The 24958-nt window shown below is 37.0% G+C and overlaps 1 protein-coding gene across 1 annotated transcript; it reads right to left on the bottom strand.

The window, feature by feature from the left end:
* Positions 1-966: 966 nt before the first annotated feature.
* LOC121259745 (branched-chain amino acid aminotransferase 2, chloroplastic-like) lies at positions 967-24510 on the bottom strand. Its single transcript, XM_041161469.1, has 10 exons — positions 24165-24510; positions 23936-24024; positions 23409-23583; positions 11469-11645; positions 11246-11377; positions 5795-5893; positions 5033-5149; positions 4606-4701; positions 2512-2624; positions 967-1225 (listed from the first exon to the last, which is right to left on the bottom strand). Exons 1-10 carry the CDS (start codon positions 24303-24305, stop codon positions 1108-1110), a joined length of 1257 nt encoding a protein of 418 aa, XP_041017403.1. The 5' UTR covers positions 24306-24510; the 3' UTR covers positions 967-1107.
* Between the last annotated feature and the right edge of the window lie 448 nt (positions 24511-24958).

Consider the following 24958-nt stretch of genomic DNA (forward strand, 5'->3'; position numbering starts at 1 on the left):
AAATCTGGATGATCGATCCGGACAATCCTTGTCGTATTTTTTATTTAGGGCTAGGCTAAGACTAGCAATCTCTCTCTAATGCCTGTGCAAAACGACGACAACACAAAAACATTTTGTTACATCTCCAATTTTCATGTCATGACTTGTTAGATCAAAAGATAACTGTTAAAAGCAAATATTCTGTCGTCATAAAAGACTCTTGCAAATCCTTATGATAAGAATATATGAAGACGACATTTTAATGTTTGAAAGGCAATGATAAAACTGGGTTTTCTGTATATGAGATCTCCTTTGTGGGTCATTTTTTGTTTTTTTCCTTGATTAAAGAACCACCATTCCTGTTCAATTTAGAGTGGGATTGTTATTTAACACCAAATTTAATTGGAATCCAAGGATACAGAACGTGCATGCGTGCCTAGCAGTAATGCACCTCAGATTAATAACACATGGGTGGAGCAAAAGGGGAGAATAGTTGAAAGCTGTGCACTTCATGACTAGGACGTCTGCATGCTCTATGTCTGGTATGTCAAGAGCATCTAGATTTGCAGAAATTCCTTCACCGTATTTAATTTATGTATTTCTGGAACCGAGTGCTATACTACTGATTAAGCCCGAGAAGGCCATGTACAGAAACTAGTGAAAAAATAAAGCAACTATTTTGTGGGTTCCCACTTCTTTAACCCAGTCACCATGTCATCAACGCTTTGTTTGCACAAGTGCATATGGTAAGTGTGGCATTTCAGAATGTGAAGAAAATTAACAAAAAAAACTAACCAGCGACCATGTAATTGCTATCTTTTTTCTTTTTAACTCAGACAAGATCAACTACCGGGGCTCCAAACCCTTTCATTTATTTCACATGCTTCAGATTTTTTTTCTTTTTTTTTTTTGGGGGGGGGGGGGGGGGGGTTGGTTGGATTTTGAGAGATTTGGATGAAGACAATCATTAGTGTCATGAAACGCACATTAGAAGAAAGAAATAACTCCGTAGAAAAAAAAAACAAAAAACAAAAAAAAAAAATCTAAAGATCACTGGTTGCAAAAGCAAACTTAACAATTTCTGCACTCCATAGAGGTCACAAACTAGACATGTTCCTTCGAAAATGCCTACCTCACCTCCACAGTCCAATCCATCTTGTCTTCTATAAGTCCCATCTGTAGTCTGGTAAGCACAGAGTAGAGTTGTTGCGACACAACACCAACACCGCCATCACTATAGGACACCCTGAAAACAGAAAAGAAGATTGTAATTACGTGCCATTTTAATTCACTTCACTGTCATCTGATTCCCTGATCCTTTTTCTTGATAAGCGTTTATTCCACATACACTTTCTCAGATCCCCAACTATTTGCACAACATCCTCATGTTTGGTTTATACATGTTTTTATTATTATTATTATTATTCAAATTGCACCCTTGCTGTAACCCATCACCCCAATTCTTATGGGAGATGGAGGTGCCATTTGGTCAAAGTCCTTTGCCCATGTTTGGTTTGTAGGGATCTTATGATAGAACACGCAAGGCCCTCATGGTATTGTACCAAAACCTTGGTATTTAAGAAATATGAGCAAATGAACAAAAACAAGGAAGTCAAGATGGATGAGTGTCGACAGCATATATTTTTCTTCCCTAAGCAGAGTCTAGAGGAATGATTGAAACAATAAAAGATGGGTAGTTAAACAGTGAAAATAATTGTACCAAATCCATTTCCTATTTTATTGCAAAGCAACAATCCCAACTGATAATTTGACTTGACTCGATTAATCCATTTACAAGAGAAAAATTCAGAGGTATTTCACAATCATGCACAAATTAAAATGAGTCATCCAAGAATGCACGGACTTGTGTCACAAAAACAAATAACCGCACCAACGTGAACAGGCAGTTTGACTCAAGTTAAGGCAAGGAACTAGGTAGTAAAGAAAATGCCAAAAGGAACGTAGTAAGAAATCACAATGGCCAATGGCATGACCCAAAGAGCAAAGCAGCTAGAATACGTGTAGTGGGCAGTAAGTAATAAAAACAAGAGGCTTTATGCAGTTCACAAGAGCTTCAACCCATGTGGCATAAAATCTGAACAAATCAGTAATTTCAAACCACACTAATAATTATTAACTGGTGCCACTAGACAAATTCCTATTGATACGTGTCACAGTAGATATATCAATATAAGTTGTGTTGTGACTCGTCAAAAGTACTGATATTTGCACTAGGCTTAGCAGACACTGATCTAACTTTCCAGCTTAACAAGTTCAAATCTGTCGCATAGACTGAAATGACTTTTTAGAAAAATTCTATATCATTGATTTGATCATGTTGCAATTCTGTCATGCTTTCAGAATTTACATCTTTATTACATACATCATCAATTAGTTTGTTAGTTCCACCATCTATTGTTATTAGCACAAGCTCAGATGGGAATGAATTATTGTTACTTTTTTATTCATTAAGCAGATCGGGCCTATAATTAATGGAATATGGTGATCAATCTTTCACTTATATAGTAGTACCTTTTGCCCATATAAGTAATGCTTCCAACAGGTGATACTACCACAGCTGTTCCCGTACAAAACACTTCATCAGCATCAAGCAATTCATCTACTGCCACGTGGCGTTCCTCAACCTGCAGGATTTTGTTTTTAAAAAAATAAATACCATTTGTATAATCTGGAAGGTGGAGAAAAACTATACAATGGATTTCTTCTTGTTTTTTTAGAAAGACTAATGCAACAATCCAAAATTTGGAGAGAAATATTGGCTATTTGTAAAGAGGGATGCTACACATCATCCCCCACACACACTTTATATATTTTAATTTTTTTTATTTTATTCTTGTTAAACTAATTTAGTTGTTCTATTCATCATCCATACACTGCATACTTGTTATAAGAAAAATGAAAAAAAAAAAATTAAAATAGGTGTGGTGTGTGGAGATGATAAGTAGAATTATTCATTTGTAAAAGTTAGTTTCAGTATATGCTACCAACAACGACTACTAACTACCAATGAAGATATCCCTTATAGAGGAGTCACATTTGCATGAACTTATCCTGCCAGTTTTCATTAAAGGAACATTGATTTACAAATTGGAGGATTTCCACAAAATAGATTAATGCCTTTTACTTGGGAACCAAAACCTAGTAAGGGGATGGGAACAAAATAATAATGAAGGGTTCCTGTCTATATGGAAGTTTGTAAACATGCCTATAGGCTCAGAAAGAAGGAATATAGTCAAAGTCAACCCAACTCAACAGGGATTTGAGAGAAGTGTATTTGCACTCTAAGAACTTCTCACCTCAGCAAGCCTTCATTCCTAACAGAGGGCATAACACCCCACCTAAAAGTGTAATACAATGGAGATTGGGCAGGAAAAGCCACAATCTTCAAAACTGTAGAGGTGCTGGAGAGGGCAGATGTATGAATAGGTGGCAGATTACTTAAGCTTTCAAATGGATTTTATCAAAGTGGTACATGATTGGTAGATGGATCTCTTCAACTCATTCTAAGTTCGGTTGTGTTCTACTCAGTTGAAACAAGTTTTTTTTTTTACAAGTAAGCGATTGTATTAATAGGAATTGGCATAGCCCAAGTACACAAGGGGGCATACAAGAGGTAACACCTTTTTTTTTTTTAAGAAGAAGAAACAGAAACAAGAAAATCAAGAAAGTCTAGGCCATTGAAATCTACAACTTTGGCCCATGGAATAAAGTTTTAACAAAGAGTAATCTAATCTCGAGACAAGTTTTTTCCTTTGATAAGAAAAAGATTATATTAATAAGAATTGGCATAGCCCAAGTACACATAGAGTACACAAGAGGTAACACTGGTTAGGAGGAAGGAGACAAGAAGGTCATGAAATAAAGTATTAACAATTCTAGTATGTCGAGAAAACTCAGTTGAGACAAATTGGGGAAGACAATGCATCTGGTAATGTCAAAACGAGAGTTTTTATAAGTGAATTGTTAATTATGCATTTACTCATCATGGTACTAGATTTCCATGGAAGTCCATCTAGAGGAGCAAGCTCCCACTCGAGACCAGCTTTCTTTGAGTGGACAACTGCACTAGGGAAGATTCTTACCTCGGAAACTTATGGAAAATTAACATGTAAAAGGGATGGGGAATTTGTGACCATATCTTTTTTATGACGAAAAGCACTTTTTGGACCACATCCTTATTCCATTGTGAGCAAGCACTTTGAGGCAAGTAGTTTTTGGTCTCCTTGACCTACCATGGGTGATGCCTAGACGGGTGACAGATTTATTAGCATGTTGTAAAGGAAGATTTGAGACCAATCACAATAAGCTTTTGAGGAAAATGATCCCGATCTGTTTAATTTGGTGCATATGGCTGTAAAGGAAAGGAATGATCATAGCTTTCTATCAAATACCCATTTCTATTGGATGCTTTGCACTATGTTTCTCTAAGTCTAGCTCCCACAACTTCTTGATCTCTTTACCAACTCTAGTTAGGTCTATGATTCTATCTGTAGTATACTACCTATGTACTTCGATAGTGTAATTTGATCTTACTTTATGACAAATATTTTTTTTTTCCTTTAATATTGCATGCAAATCAATGTGTCCATGCCTACTGATAAGTACCTGAAACCCTTGGCTTCGAGCAACATCAATTATGCTCTTTCGTGTGATGCCAGGTAGAATCGTCCCTTTTATTGCAGGCGTGGAGATAACATTATCCTAAAACAACATAAAAATGAGATTATATCAGCTGTGACCTTCTTTAATGACAACGTTCTTCAACATAGTTCAGATATTTAGAAACAAGTAGTAGTCTGGTAATTGCTCGTCTATCCAATATGGACCACGGTGCACACAACTTAAAAGGAAAACTTGATGAGGTAGATGCATAAATCTACAATAAAAGTTTATATCTAATTCTTCTTCTGCATTAATAATTGATGCCAATTATTCCCCCCCCCCCCCCCCCCCTCCTTTCTCCCGGTCAGCAATGTCAGTAGTGGCATCCATAAAAGGTAGTTAAGGATCAGCTAAGTCACTAGTCACTTACCTTCACGACAAAAATATTGCAAGAGGAAACCTCCTCTAGATATCTTTTGTGGACACAATCAAGATAAAGCACATCAGAATAGCCTTTGGCTTTTGCAGCTGATTGCGCCTTCAGAACCTACACATATTTTGAAGGATAAAAAGAGAATTCAAAAAAAATTTAAATATTACTTATAAGAGAGAGAGAGAGAGAGAGAGAGAGAGAGAATTCAGTCTTTAGGTATTGCCTAAGTTTCACTAACCAGGCAAATAGTGGCTGGTAAAGGTAATTTAAATATTAAATGCACCAAAAAGTTGGGAAATGGCTTTTACAGTGTTTGACTTCAGTCAAAATTCTCAGAAGTCTTTACGATAAGTCAAAATGCACAAGTTAAAAGAAAAGGAGAATTTAATTTGGATAACCCGCAACTGTCGTTGGCCCATTTCTAAGCACAATGAAGCCTCTTCAAATTATAGCTCTAAATCAAACAGCATTACAGCACTAAAATGATATACTAAATTTCATATACCGCATTCAGATCCTTGATGCATTATTATCTATTTTTACTTGCAAGTTTGAACACATCCAGTAGGTTGTGAACCCACAATCTCATGCTCCATTTTTTTTGCAAAGAACGTGCTATCTGAGACACAGCTCATTGGCTTAGAAACTACACTTTAAAATAATACGACCATATAACCTTAAGAGATGGAAAAATAACAATTTGAGCCAGCGAGCCAGCACAGACATAACACTTAACAAGCAATTGCAAGGTCAACTTACGGCAGCATAGTTGCCTATGGTCTTTACACCTCCAGTACCACCAGGAGTCGCACGATGCAATTCATGCTCAATAATAAGATGTATTGGTGCCACACCTTCCTGGCATCAAACATATAAAACATCTTAAAAGGTTTAACTGCAGAACAGGAATGCACCAAAACCATGCATAGAAAATGGAATGCATAAAAGATGGCATCGTGGAGTAAACCAGATACAAATGACAATATATTTGAACAAGAAGAAATAAATAGAATACGATTTCCAAGATCAAGGAAGAAAGAAAATCATGCATAAACAAAAAATAAATCAAATTACTACTAAAAACAACTGCTCTCATGTAGAAGCACAAAGAACATAAACCTATAATTATTATCAAGTCATCATATTTCCAGTCTGTGATACCCCATATGATAAAGAAAATGGTAGGTGGTATATGAGATACTACATTGTTTGGGAATGAGAAGTTCTTGCTCTTTATAAGGTTTCAATAGGGCTCCAATTGTATCATTAACTAGTCATTTTGGAGTATAGGTCATGTGGTTTGGACCTTCCATTGAGGCTTTACAAATGGTATCAGAGCCTATCTCAACCAGAAATATGGGACTTGAGCCTTGCCACCTACAATGAACAGGCCCAACAAGGACAATAGGAATTTAAGGGGGAGAGATTGTGATACCCCATATGATAAAGATAATGGTAGGTAGTGTATGAGATCCCACATTGCTTGGGAAGGAGAAGTTCTTGCTCTTTATAAGGTTTCAATAGGGCTCCAATTATATCATTGACTAGTCCTTTTGGAATATAGGTCATGTGATTTGGGCCTTCCATTAGGACGTTACACAGTCCCAAAGTGAAATGAGAAACTTCTCCGACTCCATAGTTCTCTTTTAACAGAAACTGAGGAAGCAAACAGATTTGCTTTTCATATTAACACCGCTTGACAAGAAACAAATACTTTTACATTGTCTCTGGGTGCACAGGAAGGGGGGGAGGAATATAAATGTTAAGTGTAATGCATGCAAATATTGTGTTTGACACAAATTTTAACAAAATTTTATCCCTCAAAATTTAGCTAATGGGAAAATGTAATTGTATTTAGACTACACAATATATGAAAATAATCTCTTTTTTTTTTTTTAACTTTTTGATAAGTGATATATGAAGAAAATCCAAAAAGCTGAATGTTACATCAAGTGTGTAATGATATAATCTCAAATCTCATCACTTAGCTACTTGCCTCTGTTACTGATAAAGGGGCCAAAAGACATCATAGCCACCGTTGCAAGTCATACTTTTCTTAGTACACAAGCTTCCAAAATGATTGACTGGCCAGTGAGCCTAGATGGTTTGCATTAGTGTGGGTAATGCCTGAAGGTTACTAGACCTTCTTGTAAACTAGAGAGGATTATTTGGGAGTTCAAAAAAACTGCAGCAATGTAGAAGATGGCTCTCATCTATTTACTGTGGTGCATTTGGAGGGAAAGAAAAGATAAAAATCTTGAAGACCAAAAGTGGACATTGGATGAGCCTTTTTTTTTCAATACTCTGTTCCTTTGGGCAATTGTGACTTAACTTTGACGATTTCCTTGTATCTTTTTATATTATAATTAAGTGTTTATCTTGTATTCGCCTTGTGCACTAGGGCTATGCCATTTGTTTTTATCAATAAAATTTTGCTAAATATCAAAAGCAGGAATGTTTTTCAGAGTTTTTTTTTACCTTTTTACTTTTTTACTCTGGTGTTCTAATGTGTAATTCTGTGTACTTGGGTAGCACCTTTTTGCTCATTAATATAATATCCGACTTACCAAAATATATATGATTTTCCACACAACCTTAAATTCATTAATTTATATTGCAAGTGTAGTGGGCATAATGAGTAAAATATCAAGCATTTTATGGTAGCTTCAAATTGAAAGAAAGCTCTCATTTCCAAAAGTTCCACCTCAATTTCAACATCCCTATGAATGATAATTGAGAGACAAAAACAAGCCAATATTTCATGAGGAAAAAAATAAAAGATGTTTAAGATATGAAAAATATCACTTAGTCATTCTAGATCTTAGCAGCATTATGCATCCAAAAAGTAGACAATGTAAACAAGACTCAGCACAAGGGTTCATGCTGAACCCACTCAATCCTGTTGTGCTGTCGTACCCAACGTACCCACTCAATCCTGTTGTGCTGTTGAACCCCTCTGTGCCATCGCTGTCATCATCAGACCCAAGGAAGTCTGAACATGCAGTCCTCACACACTGTCAAGACAAGACGTGAGAGAGAAACGAGATCTACCACACACCATCAGACCTAGCCACCACAAACAAAACCGACGGGCTCCAGTGACCCCTCAGAGGACACCCCAACGACGGCCCTCCCTCCGGTGACCGGGATCCTCACAGAAAGCCTTCCTTTAGGCTTCATCGACGCAGATCTGGTGCGCGATGCAGATCTGGTCCATCACAGACAAGGCCAAGCTTTGGCAACACACTCCGGCGACAAGGCAGATCCTTCTTATTCAGTCGTATTCCTCTCAATTTCCTCAAAGATGCACAGAAGGCTTGTGCATGTAAATGTTGCATGTTGTTCTGGTATTTTCTAGAGTTGTTCTAATGGAGGAAGGGTGATCTGCTTTATATTCCCGTATAGAAAGCAAATTGATCCTGTGACTTGGGATCAAAGGATGACGATGTAAGACGCGGATTCGTCTTAGATGGATGGTGAGAGGTGGCTGAAGGTGGAATCAAAAACTTTCGCTTTTACGAAAGAGGGAGGAAATAGTTTTCAGATCTCTAAACGTAGTAAAATGATGGTTAAGTTCATGTGTCTATGTGGGACAGCAGCTTTATGGGTGGCTAAGGGGATAGAGGATTGCTTAGAACTCATCTGTCATGAGGGATTCTTTAGGGAGCTAAGGATGGGTAATGGAGTTATCATCATTCAACATCATATTAACGGAAGGGGCAATTTTTTGCAACTCTCAAATTTTCGAAATGGAAGGAGGAAAGATTTGTTCGTAATCCCGAAAGGCGCAAATGGCATCAAATGGAAGGGTTTACTGCATTCCATTCAAAGCATCACTGGGTCCAAAGCCGCTATTCTAAAGCATGCAAACAAAGGGGAGTTTATTGATAGAAAGACAATGGGAAGGTCTCCCTCGATCAAAGGTGCCTCGTACACCTCTGTGTTGAGATCACCGATAGGTTGTCCTACAGAGAATAGCTTCGTGACTATAGGAAACGGTAAGGCACTTGGAGGAGACAAATGCTGTTAGGTGACATTGGGAGAAGTGGAAGGTCAGCACCATGTGTTGTAGGGTAGAATGGCTGCCTCTGTCGGGTGTTTGAGGGTGGGAGAAGTGGAGGAGGTCTTGTGGACTGTAAGAGCTCAATTGACTGGAGTTATGGAGTATGTGAGAGATCTTATGATTAAAGTGGATAAGGGGCTGGACCTGGTCACGAGTTTGGGTGGTGGGTCGAAAACAGACGAAAGGGGCTGGGGGGTAGATCCTATAGGTTTGAAGGCCTCAAGTGCGCCTAGATAGGGCATTTCGACACCGTCACAGATAGGGTCGTTGGACGCCGATATCACTCAGGACATCGGCAACTTGCCATCTGACTGCCATCAGTCACCAGTTGCAAGTGGGGTTGGTACCTTTTTCCAGGGTTCACTTTCAATTGAAGATGGGGGTCCTTCCAAAGTTTTGAGTACTTTGAAAGAAGCAAACAAGCCTCTTTCAGAAGATGAAAATGGGGTAACAGAAGGTAGTGCTTCCCCTACCTGTTCTATGCCTCCCGAGGGAGCAGTAGGACAAAGTGGCACAAAAAGGATCGTCAGGGGGGGAGGCACCTACAAGCAATGTCCTCATCGATGGAACGACGACACCTATGCCAGAGGTGAAAGAACCTTTAATGGTGACAACAACATCGGACAACAACAATATAACTGTTGAGAAGGTTCGGAATTTGAACACAGGATATGGCGGGGAGGAAATTATGGGTTTGTTGTTGGTGCCTTGTGAGGAGGAATGTCTCGGGTCGGGCGTGCAGTTGGGAACTATGTCTGGGGATAATGTTGTTCCCTTAGTTTCTCTCCCTCCAATAAACAATATAGTGGGTTCACCATTGGATTGGGTTCTGCATAAGGTTAACAAGATTCAGCACATTGTGGGGCTTTCATGTGGAGGATGTGAAGACCAATTTAAAGCACTAATCTCTGTGATTGAGGCGGGCCACTCGCTTGAAACCAAATCAAGTTTTAAGAAAAGCAGGGAGTTAAAGCGTCTTTCTTGGGCAATCAATTACGACGCTAAGGGAGGTAGCTCAAGTCGAGGGAAGACTAAGAGCATCCTCATTGGCTTGGCCAAAGTTGAAGGATGACTAAAATTTAGATAATCTGTGCCCAAAAGACCCCACATTGGATTGGGCATCTCTAAAACAATTTGGATTTTAGCTACAGTACTTCACCAAATATAGCTAACTACAATTGCTTCATCAAACATTAAAATACTAGTTTCTCACTCCAAGCAAATAAATTAAATTAATTAGAATATAATTAACATTTAACATTTAGAATATAATTATTATTAACATTAATTGGTAGAACTACAAAATGTGATAAAAATAAATTTAATTAATTAATTATTAAATTAATAATATTTTATAATTATAGAGACAATAAATGAATAATCCAATGTGAGGATTGAATTTAAATGGAATAGACAAATGTAAATTCATGTGATACTAACTAAAATTTGAAGATGCATTTGGTCAATCCAATGAGAATGCTCCAAAGGGAGGGCTTTATGAATATGTTCTCGTAGAGGGAGTTTCGGGAGGAGTATAAGGCTACGTTTGGGTACCAAGAGTACCTCAAGTACTCTCACTACTATTTTTTACTTTATTATTACTTTTCACCTACTTTTTTACTATTCATTACTTTTTACCTACTATTCATTATTCTATTATTACTTTTTCACTACTATTCACAAATATTCTCAACACTTCTCAAGTATTCTCACTATCCAAACGTAGCCTTAGTCTTAAGGGAAACAAGGGGTTGGGGATGGGGAGGTGTGTTCTATTCCAATTCGAGCTTGGTGTATTTCAGATAGATTTCTAATTTTCACAAGCTTTTTGGGTCATTAGGAGCTCTCTAGTATTAATCTTAAGGGAAACAAGGGGTTGGGGATGGGGAGGTGTGTTCTATTCCAATTCGGGCTTGGTGCATTTCGGATAGATTTCTAATTTTCACAAGCTTTTTGGGTCATTAGGAGCTCTCTAGTATAGGCTAGGTGTTTTCTTGTATACATCCAGTGTACTCGGTTACTCCTATTAAGATATATATATATATATAATATTTTTACTTATAAAAAAGAAACAAGGGTTAAGACATCAGATTTTAAGTGGAAAACAAAGTATAATTGATATCACAATGCGAGCAAAGATTATAAACCTTAAAATAGTTTCCAACAGGTGACACATAAATCAGAAAGGTATACTCTGGAGCAGGTGCAAGACCAAGAACAGCTCCACTTCCCATTAGCAATGGCCTAATGTATAAGGAACCTTTGCCTGGAGGAGGAATCTGAAAAGAGACATTAAAAGATTTATCGATCCAACATATACAGCCAATCACTAACAAGAAGATTATACTGCAAGTTAATGTGGTATGTTACCCAACGTTTGTTTGCTAAAACAGTAGCCTTTACAGCTTCCACAAACTGTTCAACTGTAGGTGATGGCATGCACATCCGCTCTGCACCCAACCTCATCCTCAATGCATTTTCCTCAGGACGAAACAGTAAAATATTGCCATCTTCTTTCCTGTAGGCTTTCAAACCTTCAAATAATCCCTACAAGTGCACGCAAGAGAGACATGGAAAAAGTTGTCAAAACTGAAGCAACTGAAACAATAAAATGAAATGGCGTATAAAGGATATAGATCAGGATCCCGGGGATATACTACAATACAACATCCACTAACATAAAGCAAACAAATTGTCCACTAATTCAATGGCTATCTAGCTAATCCAAGATGGAATTATCGAACCTTCACTAATGGTAATCCCTTCTTCTATCTATACATTCAGTTCAAGTTCCTTTTTCTTTTTTTTTTTCTTTTTTATAACTAAGAAAATTTATTAATCCACATAATTAGGCATAGTCCAAGTACACAGGAAGTATACAAGAGAAAGACATCTAATTACAAACAAAAGCTAGAAAAACAGCAGAAAAGTCATTAAGACTACTACCATCCAATACAATAACCGAAACCCAAAGCAACAACGTATTAAAGAAAAAATCTCTAATACCTCCCACCAAATTTTCTCTATTGTCAAAACAGTGTCCATTCCTCTCATTCCAAATAACCATACAAGGCATAGAGGCACCATCTTCCAAACAGCCAGAATTTGTGGATTACCTTGACTACCTCTCCAACAAGCCAAAAGATTCACCACCCTCTTGGGCATGACCCAAGCAATGCCAAGACTAAAAAAAAACTCATCCCACAAAGCCTTAGCCACATCACAATGGAGAAGAAGGTGATCCGCCAATTCTCCAAACCTTTTGCACATGAAGCACCAATCCATTACAACTATACTGCGCTTTCTCAGCTTATCAATAGTAAGAATTTTCCCATAAAAAGCCAACCAAAGAAATCCACCTTGAGAGGAACTTAGCTTCTCCAAAGATTTTTCCAAGGAAAATCAGTAGGAGTATGTGTGACAACCCGGACTTAGCCAAGTCCTCGTCTATTAACTTTCATTATGTTTAGTTTAACCCACTTAGAGCAATCTCATTGGATTAGCTAAAAGCTAAATCCATTGAGTATTTAGCTATTAGAGAGCAAAATATATATTTGGAATTTAGCTACAGTGACATTCAAAAGTTTTTCTAAATTTGAAGGTTATTGTACATACATCAAATACATATTTTATTAATTATTTCTCTCTCAATTTCTTTCTATCACATATTTTATCACAATTGATATATTAATTTAATAAAAATATAATTATTAATTAATATATAATAGGTAGAATAGTAAAATATGAATAAAATAAATTAATAATTAAAAAAATTAAATATTTTTGAAATTATTAGTTATTCATTACTATATAATGAATAAATGTATAATCTAATGTGGAGACTTGATGTGAATAACCAAAACCAAATTCATCTTATATTATTTTATTGTTATATAATGGAAAAATAGATATTCCAATGTGAAAATTTATGTGAATGGAATAGCTAAAAGTCAAATTTCTCTTACATTCTTAAAAAATGTCCTTTAACTTAGGTTAATCCAATGAGAGTGCTCTTAGTGATCTGTCCAAGTTTTGGCATGTAGAGAATATAGAAAGCATCAAGGGCCTTGTCATCTTAGAGAAGAGGCGCCCAAGCCCACTAAGAGGCCCATCATGGACTAGTGAAAGTTGGCCACTAAGGGCCTTGGCCTTAGGGAAAAAAAAATCCTAATTAGGATTTTGGCATGGGAGGCATCTACTTGAAAGAGGAAAAGGCTTTTAACTTTCCTTAGAATTTCGATCATTAGGAACCTAGGGAATAAGCACATTGGTTAGCACATTGATGCCACTTGGCAAACATGCTTGAAGGTTTCTAGAAGAACCTCAAGAGATGGAAGCGGATGTAGGGTTCAGCACACACCTAGGGCACACGCCCATCTCACCTACCCACCTGCCACATGGCAAACATGCAAACCTACATCTTGGGTACTTTGAACTTGGACATGAAAGTGGAAGAAGTGGGAGAGAGAGAGAGAGAGAGAGAGAGAGAGAGAGAGAGAGAGAGGGTTTCGGAACCCTAAGAACCACACGCCACATGCATGCACTTGTGTGTGAGTTCCTAGAAGACAATGATGTGGGGCGCCTAGGGAAGGTGCAAAATCAGAAAAACTCAAGGGTTTCGGCCAAGGGGTCTACACGTCCAACCACAAAAGCCAACCACCACTTTTGCCACTTGTCATGCATTGAGAGTTTCTAGAAGGAGAGGTGCATGGGAGATGTCAAGAGTTACCTGCACAAGTTCCCAAGAGGCCTTAGGATTTTGGTCAAGGAGCTTCACGCCTACCTAGGAAAGACCAACCAACACTTAGCCAAGTGTCATGCATGCACACGGATTGGGACTTTCTAGAAGGAGGCAATGCATGGGAAAACGAAAAAACGCATAGAAAAAAGGGAATGATGCATGGGGAACACACACACACCCACCCACCGAGGTTCTAGAACAATCTTTGTGAGGAAAGGGCAAGAGATAGACGGCAAAGGGAAAGAAACACACACACCCTACACGCTACTTGCCACATGGCAAGCATGCACAAGTCTACAAGGCTCAAAGCTATGTTTAGGATTTATCAAAAGACAATTATGCCCCAGAGATTCATTGAACCTAGACCACATGAAGAAGCATGCCCAAAGAGCCTTTTAAGGTTTCGGATTTTGACAAGTTATCACGCAACATGTCCAATCATGCAGAGGATCTTTTTTTTTTATAAGTAATAATATTATATATATATATATATATATCAATACGAGTACCAAAGTACACTAGATGTATACAAGAAGACACCTAGCTCATACAAGAGAGCCCCTAATGATCCAAAAGCCCATGAAAACCTACCAAAATACATCAATACCCAAAATACAACATTGTCCTCCCCGACCCCAGCCCCTAGATTCTGTAAAATCCTCTACCCGAAAGCCCTCCCTTTAGCCTTTCCTTGACTTGAACTAGCTCCCTTAGCATCGTAGTTGATTGCCCATGAAATATTCTTTAACTCCCTGCTTTTCTTAAACTTAGATTTGGTTTCAAGCGCGTGGCTCACCTCAATTGCAGTGAGTAGTGTTTTAAATTGGTCTTCATATTCGCCATGTTCTCCATATGAAAGCCCCAAGATTTGTAGAAACCCATTATCTTTAATCAGAATCCAATTTGATGTTGAATCCGCTATATCGTTAATCGGAGGAAGAGAAACCAGGAGAACGACATTATCCCCAGCCACAGTACCCGACTGCACTCCCAACTCTAAACCTTCCCCCACACGAGGCACCAACGACAATTCTAAATGGCAGGGCTTTGACACATGGTGACTATGCAAGGATATTCTTAGATTTCCTTGGAAAGCAATGATGAGGAAGATGAAGAGGATTTCGAATTTTGAAGGACTCACGCCACTTGGCAAGATAATTCTTTTCAAGAACACTCTTCAGATTTGTGTACCCTAGCCTGGTGCGCAACTTGTCCCACATGCATCAGCTAGTGCGCCACTTGTCCCACATGCATCAGCTAAACGCCACTTGTCATGCACCTGCTAAAGACCTGTCATACACCACTTGTCCAACATGCAATAGTCAAAATCTAAGGCCATCCACTTGGCAATAAAACTGGAGCAAGAAGAGAGTTTGGATTATTTTTAGTAAAAAAATACCCATTTACCTTCTGATTTGAGGGCTTACACGAAAATCACTCACTCTTATCTTATTTTCCTCTCTATTCACGCACACACCCAAAGCTTCGGCTGCACCACATTCGAATCAAGAGCATAACACACAACAATGGTGAAAACCAAGAGCTGTTGGTTAGAACAGTGCAAATCGAGCCTCCTCTTTAAGATTTTCGACTTCGTGAGTAATCTTTCGTTGTATATTTTCTTAATAGATGTTAGAGGGTTGTGTTAGTGTTCTAGTGGAAACTTTTTCTACAAGAAAAAAGTTGAATTATGGTGTCTTTGATGTCTGTGAGTTTCGAGTGACAACAATGCATTTGGTGTTGTTAGCCAAGTTTAAGTTTGAAGAAAGTTGGATTTTTATGACTTCTATGGTATATATGAATCTTGTATAAGCTTGGAACAAAGTTGTTATTTGGGTGAAAGGTCCTTGCATGAAATTCAAGGTATTAGGGTTTATAATGCCATCTAGAGTCAATAATACATGTCATGATTAGTATCTTGATGATTGAATATTGATTTGAGGTTGATCTCCTAATAATAGGATTTTTGGATAATGTGATGCTTCAGGACTTAGAATACGCTTGGAAATGAATTGCTTGGTTATGAACTATGAGGAAATCAAGATTAAGAATTTCATACATTCAAAACTGTCAAAATGCATGTCTCGAGTTTTCTTTCTAAAGGTATGTTGGTTTATGTGGACTCGATATCCTAGGATGTGATCTTGATCATGACCATGTTTAGAAGAACTTTAGACGCTTTGATGTTTTAAGAATCACAAGTACAAAGGAAGCAATATACCTTAAATAAAGTTCTGGTTTTTAAGGTTGATGACCAAACATGTGTTGGATGGTGTTTTCTCTTAGATTTGGTCATATGTCACGTGAATCAAAAGGATGAACACATTTTGGAGTTCTATCCTAGAGTTAGATCGAGTACTTAATTTCGGGTAAGGTGATTTCAAGTATGACATTAGACCAAGTGCAGTGAATGATTTTAGGTTTCTTCTAAGGAGGTATTTTCTGTGGTAAGATGACTGAGGAAACATATTTTGAAATTGGAAACGAGTCTAGAATGGATACTAAGCAAAGTTGTTAAGCTTGGAGAAATTCTGGATTTGATGGCAATGTTGAAGGTTTAGAACTTAATGTTCAAAGTTTTAAATTCTAAGGGGTTAAAATAAAACTCTTGCTAGATTTTATAAGTTTATGTTTCAATTGAGGATCTCTCTAATGTTATTATGTTAGTACGCTTTTATTTCAGCCCATGAATATTATACTCTTTGTAAGTAAGGAAAAATTTGTAAGTAGACCCTCAACTTACCCCGGATAATATTCGAATATGTTGTGTAAACTTTGTATCTTTGGTTGCTATCGTGTATGCTCGTTATTTCATGTTTCAATGTGTATGATGTTTTGGATTTATATGATGACCATGCCATGATCAAATGTGTATAATGTTTTGGTTTTATATGATGACTTTGTCATGATCTATGGTCTATGATGTTTCAGATTTCCTCTTATGTTAAGATGATGATTTGCAACATGCTTTCGTAAGTCTTGAAAGTTTCGGCCAAGTCATGTTCTTCTATGTTAGGATGATGATTTGCAACATGCTTTTGTAAGTTTTGATATTTAATGTGTTCTATGTTATCATGCCAGGTTTTGAATATGTTACGCTTGATTATTTTATGCACGGCATTTCATGTGTCACATATCAAGTGTAAGAAGGAATATATCTTAAGTCTCATGTCACATGCATTTGGGAACAAAAGATTTTCTAAAGAAAAGTGTTTGTAAATGTTTTATCACGACCCCAAATGCTAGGACAGGGGAATGTCCTAGTGGAACTCCTCTGTCCAACCCGGAGTGCTTAAGAACGGAATGGTAACCCCTGAGTTGACAAAGAACCGTCGGCATGCCTCAAATGGATCTTTTTGGAAATGATGCTGGAGCGAGGTAGCACCTAACGCTAGTAGGTACCATGACTAAGGCAAATAACTCGACGAAGTACTATCGTGTTATGATGAATATGAATAAGACGTATTCACCACAGTGTACGGACCGTTGGTGGTGCGGTAACTAGCAGGAACACGGTGCTTAGGGGAGCCGTGATGTATCCACCACATGTTATAAGAACAAGACAATGAGCTCACATGATACGGATCACATGATATGAATCACGTGATAAGATACGATATGATATGAATGTTTAAAGATCAACACGAAAATGATGTCAAAGATGTTTTCTGAAAAAGTCTACGGATTCTGTCACATCTTTTGAAAAAGGTCAAGTTGCATACATCAAGTTTTACGTCAAGTACGTGTCCATGCATTCATCTCATGGTTTACCATTATATGCTTATGTTATCTGTTATATGTTGTTTGTTTACTTACTGAGATTTCTCGAAATCTCACCATAGTAGTTTCTACTACCATTCCCAACTCGGAATGGTAGAACCTTTAGCAGGACCAGGAGTAGCGAGTCAGGATGATGATGAAGGCTAAGGATGAACTCAACCTAGAGAAAAGAACATATTTAGTCATAACCTACTTGGAGATAGCTAAGATTAGAAAGATTCTTTAATGATTTCTTTGTTAAGACTTTTTTAGACAATACTTGTTATGTAAGTGTAAATAAGGAGTTTGATACTCCATTACTAAGAAGTGTGATTCAAAACTATGAATGAAGAAGTTGGGATATTAGTTTTATTCTAATATAACATTTAAATGACTTATTCCACTGCGATTTATTGCATACTACAAGTATACATAGGTGCATTGCATCTTATCTATCATGTACAATGGGTATGTAGCCTTGTGTTGTAAGTCCAGGCATTTCAATCACCGTCCAATCCCAAGCAGGGGCTGGAGGCGCCACAGTATGTATCACCATGACCTTGTACAAAGATCTAACCAAAAAATTCATATTTCCAGGATGAGTCCAAAACAATATGTCATCCCCTCCTAACCTTATGTTTAGAGCATATAAGAAGCTGTAAAAATATGTGATGTCCCCCACCTCCCAATCCTGGACCTCTCTAATAAATCTTACTGACCACTGAATAAAACCAGCATAATTATCCATATAATCAGCCACAGAAGCACCTTTATCGAAGGCAATCCTAAAAAGAGAAGAGAAAAACATTCTTCTAACATCATCTCCACATCATAAGTCATGCCAAAATCTGATCAGGGTACCCCTACCCACCTCAGATCTAAAATTTCTAGAGAAATCCCCCCATCAATTTCGAATGAATTTCCACACTCCCACGCCATAAGCCCCTCTTATTTTGTTTGAGCACCAACTTCCCCAAATACTCTCATATTTGGCATCAATTACAATACTCGAAAGGGCATCCCCTTCTTGATAGTACCGCCATAACTATTTCCCTAAAAGTGCCTAATTATAAAAGTTCTCAACTTTCTAACCTCCAAAAGATAAAGGAGTACAAATCTTGTCCCACTTAAGCAAGTGGAATTTTTTCTCATCCTCCAAACCTCCCCACAAAAAAGCATAGAAGATCATTTCCATTCTATTGGCCACTCCTACAGGCAAAGGGAATAAAGATAGAAAATAAGTTGGAATGTTAGATAAGGTACTCTTGATTAAAGTGATTCTTACACCTTTAGAAAAATAAATCCTTTTCCAACTAGCCAATCTATATTCAATCTTCTCAATGACCCCATCCCATATTGCCTTGGATCTATGAGATGCCCCCAAGGGAAAACCAAGGTACTTCATTGGCAAATTATAAACCTTAGAACTCAAAATATCAGCCAAATCCCCTAAGTTATTAACCAAACCAACAGGGACCATTTCAAACTTAGACAAATTCACCTTTAAGCCAGAAACAACTTGAGCAATAGTGCCTGTAACGAACAAATCTAGTCTGGGTTCGGCTCACAAAGGATCAAGGTGTCATTTGCAAAGAGTAGATGAGAGACATTAATGATGCCATGCGAAGAGCTACCTACCTAGAAACTCGAGATAAAACCTCTATCCGCCGCCTTCAACATTCTGCTCAAGACGTCCATTACTAAAACAAAAAGGAAAGAGGACAAAGGATCCTCTTGTTTCAATCCCCGGGAGCTATTAAAAAAACCCGATGGGGTACCATTAACCAAAACCAAAAATCTACTAGTAGAGATGCAGTGCTTCATCCACTTACACCACCTCTCCCCAAAACCATACCTGCCAAGAATGTACACCAAAAAAATCCCAATTAACATGATCAAAAGCCTTCTCCATGTCAAGTTTATAAATTCCATTTTCTTTATTATTTTTTTCTATAAGTATGTTACATTTTCTTTAAATTATAGGAATCAATCTCACCAAAATTAGGAAATAAGGACTATAAACAACTACTTTGGCAATTCCACAAATTATATGATTAAGAATCTATGGTAGCATTTGGTTGACAACATAGTTCAAGAATTATGGGAAGGATTTCCAAGTATTTCCTTCTTTGGTTGAAAATAGTTAAGGTAATCTAGGTGCCCTCCCTCCCTCCCTCCTGATCGCTCCCTTTCCCCCCGTTGAAGCTAAGCACCACTACCAGCAACTTCCACTCGAAAGCTTAACTTCTGGCTCTCTTTTATGAGTCTGAACATTGGATTCCAGCCCCCCCCCCTCTCAATTTTGGTGTATTAATTATTATGGATCATGTGGTATTGTGTTGGGGAGGTCAAGGAAGCGGGATTCACTTTCAAGTACTTGAGTCAATTGATAGCAACAGAACTTTTTCACTGTGTGTGGGGAGGTGCTTTCTCTTCTTTGTTCAATTGCTTCTTTCTATATGTTTACCATGGGTTTTGTTTATTTTTCATTGTTCATTTTTTTTTTTGTCTTAATGTTGGTTGAGGGGCAGAGAAATACAAGGAATAGGTAAGTGTTGTTATGAGTGGGTGTGCTTTTTGGGACATAGGGGAATGCAATTATTATTTTTTTCGTGATCAATAAACAATAATTTTATTGATGATATTGATAAGCATAGCCTAGGTACACAGGACATATACAAGAGCAAAACCTAAGCATAAGTATCTAGTGATACAGGATAGTCATGGATATTCAAGCCATTAAAATCTATTACAATCAACCAATGGAATAAAGTACTAAAAAGAAAATTCTAAGCTTGTCTATTGATAGCTCGTGTTCCTCAAAACTTCTTTCATTCCTCTCCTCTCCTCTCCCTCCAAAGACACCACTATAGTCAAATCACGCATTATTGGGACCACCTTCCGTATTGTTGCGAGTTGCGCATTACAACGTAGGCTTTTCTAGTTTACTAGGAAATCAATCACCCTTCTTGGCATAACCTAGCTAATCCCACACTAGCAAATAATTCATTCTACAGTGTCATTGCAACCTCACAATGAAGTAGCCAGTGATCAGCAGTTTCCCTAATATTCTTGCACATGCAACAAAAATTTATTATAACAATTTGACCTTTCTTTCAATAAATTAATCACCCTTCTTGGCATAACCTAGCTAATCCCATGCTAGCAAATAATTCATTCTACAGTGTATGGCAACCTCACAGTGAAGTCGCAAGTGATCAGCAGTTTCCCTACTATTCTTGCACATGCAACAAAAATTTATTATAACAATTTGACCTTTCCTTCAATTATCTAAGGTGAGGATCTTCCCCAAGGAAGCCGTACATACAAAGAAAGTTCCTTGTAAGGGTGCTTTAGTCTTCCAAATACTCTTCCATGGGGAATGAAATTATAAAAGGAATTTAGAAACTTGTGGAGTAGCATTAATGCTGAGAGGATATATTATGCACAAGTTTTTATTGTGGAAGAAATTCCCATATTCAATATTGAATTTCTGTTTCTTATTAATTTTGGTCCACATGATCTCACTTCAATTTTTAATTTTATAGTAATACAATATTCTTATCAAAATTTCATTTTTTTTATTAGTATATAAGAACTTTATTAATCAGAAAGTAGTCATAGCCCAAGTACACGGGGCATATACGAGAGCAACACCTATTCGTGACTTATCAAAATCTCTATTAAGGCTATTTGTCAACTCACGATTCATATTTTTCTTATGGGTTTTTTTTTTATAAGTATTATATAAAAACAAAAGGGGATTTGGCAAGGTGTTATTCACTGTGCCTGGGAAATGCTCTACTAAGGCAAAGTGACTCTCAACTCCCTTGCACAAGACTATGCCTCTTATATACTCCACAATAAAAATGGAAGGAAACACCCTGAGTCCATGGGCTATCAGATCAAAGGCATCCAAATAAGAGGCATCTTCATCAATCATAAACAAGAATACATATAATAGAGAGAGAGAGAGAGAGAGAGAGAGAGAGAGAGCTTGGTAATTTTTCTTATATATGTGGATTACCAATATGTTATATTGATACCTAGTTAAGATAGATGAAACAAATGATTTGTATTCAGACTCACACGAAGCAAAGATTTAGGGGTAACAAAGTACGTTTAACTACTAAGAATTAAAAGAAAGTTGCACGAGAATTTCGGTTGCAATCAACTCAAGCAATGCCCATGATTATAGATGCTGGATTAAACCAGTAATGTACATAAGAGGTGAAAAATGCCTTCCTGTGTTTTATCGGTAATGGAGGCATGTATGCTATATTACTATAACGTCTTAATTTGCCTTCCCTTGTTACATAATACTATCAGTGTTTTCAGCCATCATTTAAATAGTTCCCCATCCAAAAATGGATAAAGTTCCCAAACAGCATGCATTTTAAAATAAATAAACATAAAAGTCTTCCTAAAATATCCTTCAACGTTACAAGAAAGGTAGGTTCAGATTTAAGGGTAACATGGGAAGTTAAATGGTAAATACTTATATTTTTAGAATCATATGTTTTAGGGCTGAAAAAATAAGAATCAATTTTCAGATTGCTTCCATTGGAATTTGATCCCTCTATGTCTCACGTGGTCAGTTGGCTTGAAAGGAACGACCGAGCTTCAGAGATCTAACGATCATTGGATGAACTTATATATTTCTTTTCTGATGAGTATGAACTTAGATGTTTCTTTTTCCATAACTTATTTCTTTGGGTTTTGACTATTGTATTAAATGGAACTAGCATTCATGATTTTCTTGTACCTTTTTTAAGTTCCTAACTTAAAATTCGGTTTTCGCTTTCATATACTTCCTATGTACTTGGGCTTTGCCTATTACTTGTTTCAATAAAATCAAAGTTTTAAATTTCGTACCGTACCGGCCGGTACGGCCGAAATTTTTCGTTTCGGCCGTCCGGCCGGTACAGGTACTATACCTGTTCCGTACCGGCCAAAATACCGGCCGGTACCGGCCATACCGGCCTCAATTTCGGCCTGTACCGGCCTATATTTCGGCTTGTGTTTTTTTTTTTTTTTTTTTTTTTTTCGTTTTTTCGGTTTTTTCAAACTACAAACTTATTTTTTAACCCTCAATTCAGACTAGACTATTTATAATTTATATATATATATTTGTATATAATTTATTTATATATAGACTATTATTTTAGAATATAATTTTTATATATATTTATATATATAATTTATTTATAGATCGACTATCCCGAAACGTTATCCCGAAACGCTATCCCGAAACGGTACCGGTACCGAAATATTTCGTTCCAGTGCCTTGACCGGTACGCTATCCGGTACGGTATTCAAAACATTGAATAAAATCTTTCCTACTTAAAAAAAAAAAAAAAAAAAAAAAAAAAAAAAAATTCCAATTTATTACGAAATAACAGGAATAAATCTCATATTCCAAATTTATCTTCCATGGGAATATTTTTGGGAAAAGTAATTCCTCCAATATCCCAAGAATCAGACAATATGAGAATCTAATATTCCTTGGAACCTAATCAGATTCTTTATCAAACCAAGCATTGCATTTATAACATACCAATCATTTAGATTCTCGGGCATCATATTCCTAAAAATCTAATACCATTTGGTATATTGGGTTCCATGAATCAAGTGTCACCTAAAAAGTATAGAAAACCAAGTGAGATTTCTTAACTACATCCTTAAACTACGATAACGTGCTACATGCTCAAAATTGAAACCAGTTCACAATGAATACCACTGACATTAACATGATTATTTATCTAGTAAAGAGATAAATAGCATATGCATATGAAGATTTAAGATCGCACCTGACCATAATTCAAGACTCCGGCTGAGGGGTTCATTTCAATGTTCCCAAAACGCTGTAATTCACCTTTAGAGAAGTCTCCATCTCGAGCACATTTCATGATATACATATAATCAGTAGGAAGAAATGCAAATCCAAGGTTCTCCCAGTCTATGTTGGCTAATTCGGCTGTTTCACTGACGTTTAAAAAAGCATGTCAATGGCCTAGAATGAATTCACACAACAGAGAGATAGATTGCCGATGTAACTGGTGTGAAACTAGCTTATGGTTATGGCTTTCAAGCTAACTCATATCTCTGTGTGTTTGTCACTAAAAGTTACCAGCAAACACTTGGCATGTACTATAAAGCCCATAACAAGTTAGATCATCATGAACTCGAACAATTGTCTCTAATTAACGTCATTCAAAAAATGAATGGCCAAATTTAACAAAGCATATGATTTCACCACGATAACTCTGGTTTCATAGCAATAGTCGGCGCGACTCAGTTTTGAACGACAACAATAATATTATAATACCACACAAACCTGTAAGTATCAGATAAAACGGCATCACGCATAGAGGGAGAACGTGCTTGAAGAGCTGTATAAGAAGCCAAGGGAAGCTGCTTTTGGAGCTGCAAACAAAGCCATTTTCTCACAAGGAACCAAAATTCAAAAGCATTTTTTCGATAAAATTTGGAACTCAGAAAGTGAAGCATGCGCAAGAGAAAATAAACCCGGCGAAGGATGGAGGGAAAGGAAATGGAGAGTTTACCTTGAGAGAGGAAGGAGAGGAAAGTGATCCGTCGGCGAAGGGCGACGGGGAAGGGATATAAGTGTAAGAATTGCGGCGGAAGGAGGGGCACGATAGGTGATTTGGCTGAAGCCCAGCAAAGGCGGCGGCGCTTCTCTCCATTTCTGCTATGCTCTGCCCTGCCCTGCCCTGCCCTCTCTCTCTCTCTCTCTCTCTCTGGGAACAGAGTGCCTCTCTAGTCTTTGCGCGTGCGTGTTTCTCTCTCTATCTCCTCTGTCCGCTATATAAAAGTGGGAAAGGGATGGATGCAGTCTGCTGACCAATGCTCTTCGCTAGATTCCCCAGTGTTTACCCTAGGCTTTTGGGTTGAAGTGTGTGCTGCGTTTAAAAATAAAAATAAAAATTTGCATTGAAGTGTGCGGAGAGTACACTCTACCCCAAAAATCTATTATTTTTCACAACACACGTTTTACGTTTTAAGTAAGGATATTTTTAAAAAGTGAGTTTAATTTTATAAAATATTTTATAAAATCATCTTTTATTTAAAAATATAATTATATAATATATTGTAAAAAATTAGATGTATTTATCATTTTTAATATAATATAATAACAGTGATATATTTTTCTTTTCACGTCTGTATGTTAGTTTGGATTGTGAAATGAGATAGAATAAAATGCGATAATTTTAAATGAATTGAATAAAATATTATTTGTAATATAATTATTATTTTAAGATTTAAAAATGTTAAATTGTTTATTATATTATGTATAAACATTTAAAAAAATTATAATAATAAAATGAAATGAATTGAA

Source organism: Juglans microcarpa x Juglans regia, chromosome 4D (genome assembly GCF_004785595.1).
Source record: "Juglans microcarpa x Juglans regia isolate MS1-56 chromosome 4D, Jm3101_v1.0, whole genome shotgun sequence".
Taxonomy (NCBI): Eukaryota; Viridiplantae; Streptophyta; class Magnoliopsida; order Fagales; family Juglandaceae; genus Juglans; species Juglans microcarpa x Juglans regia.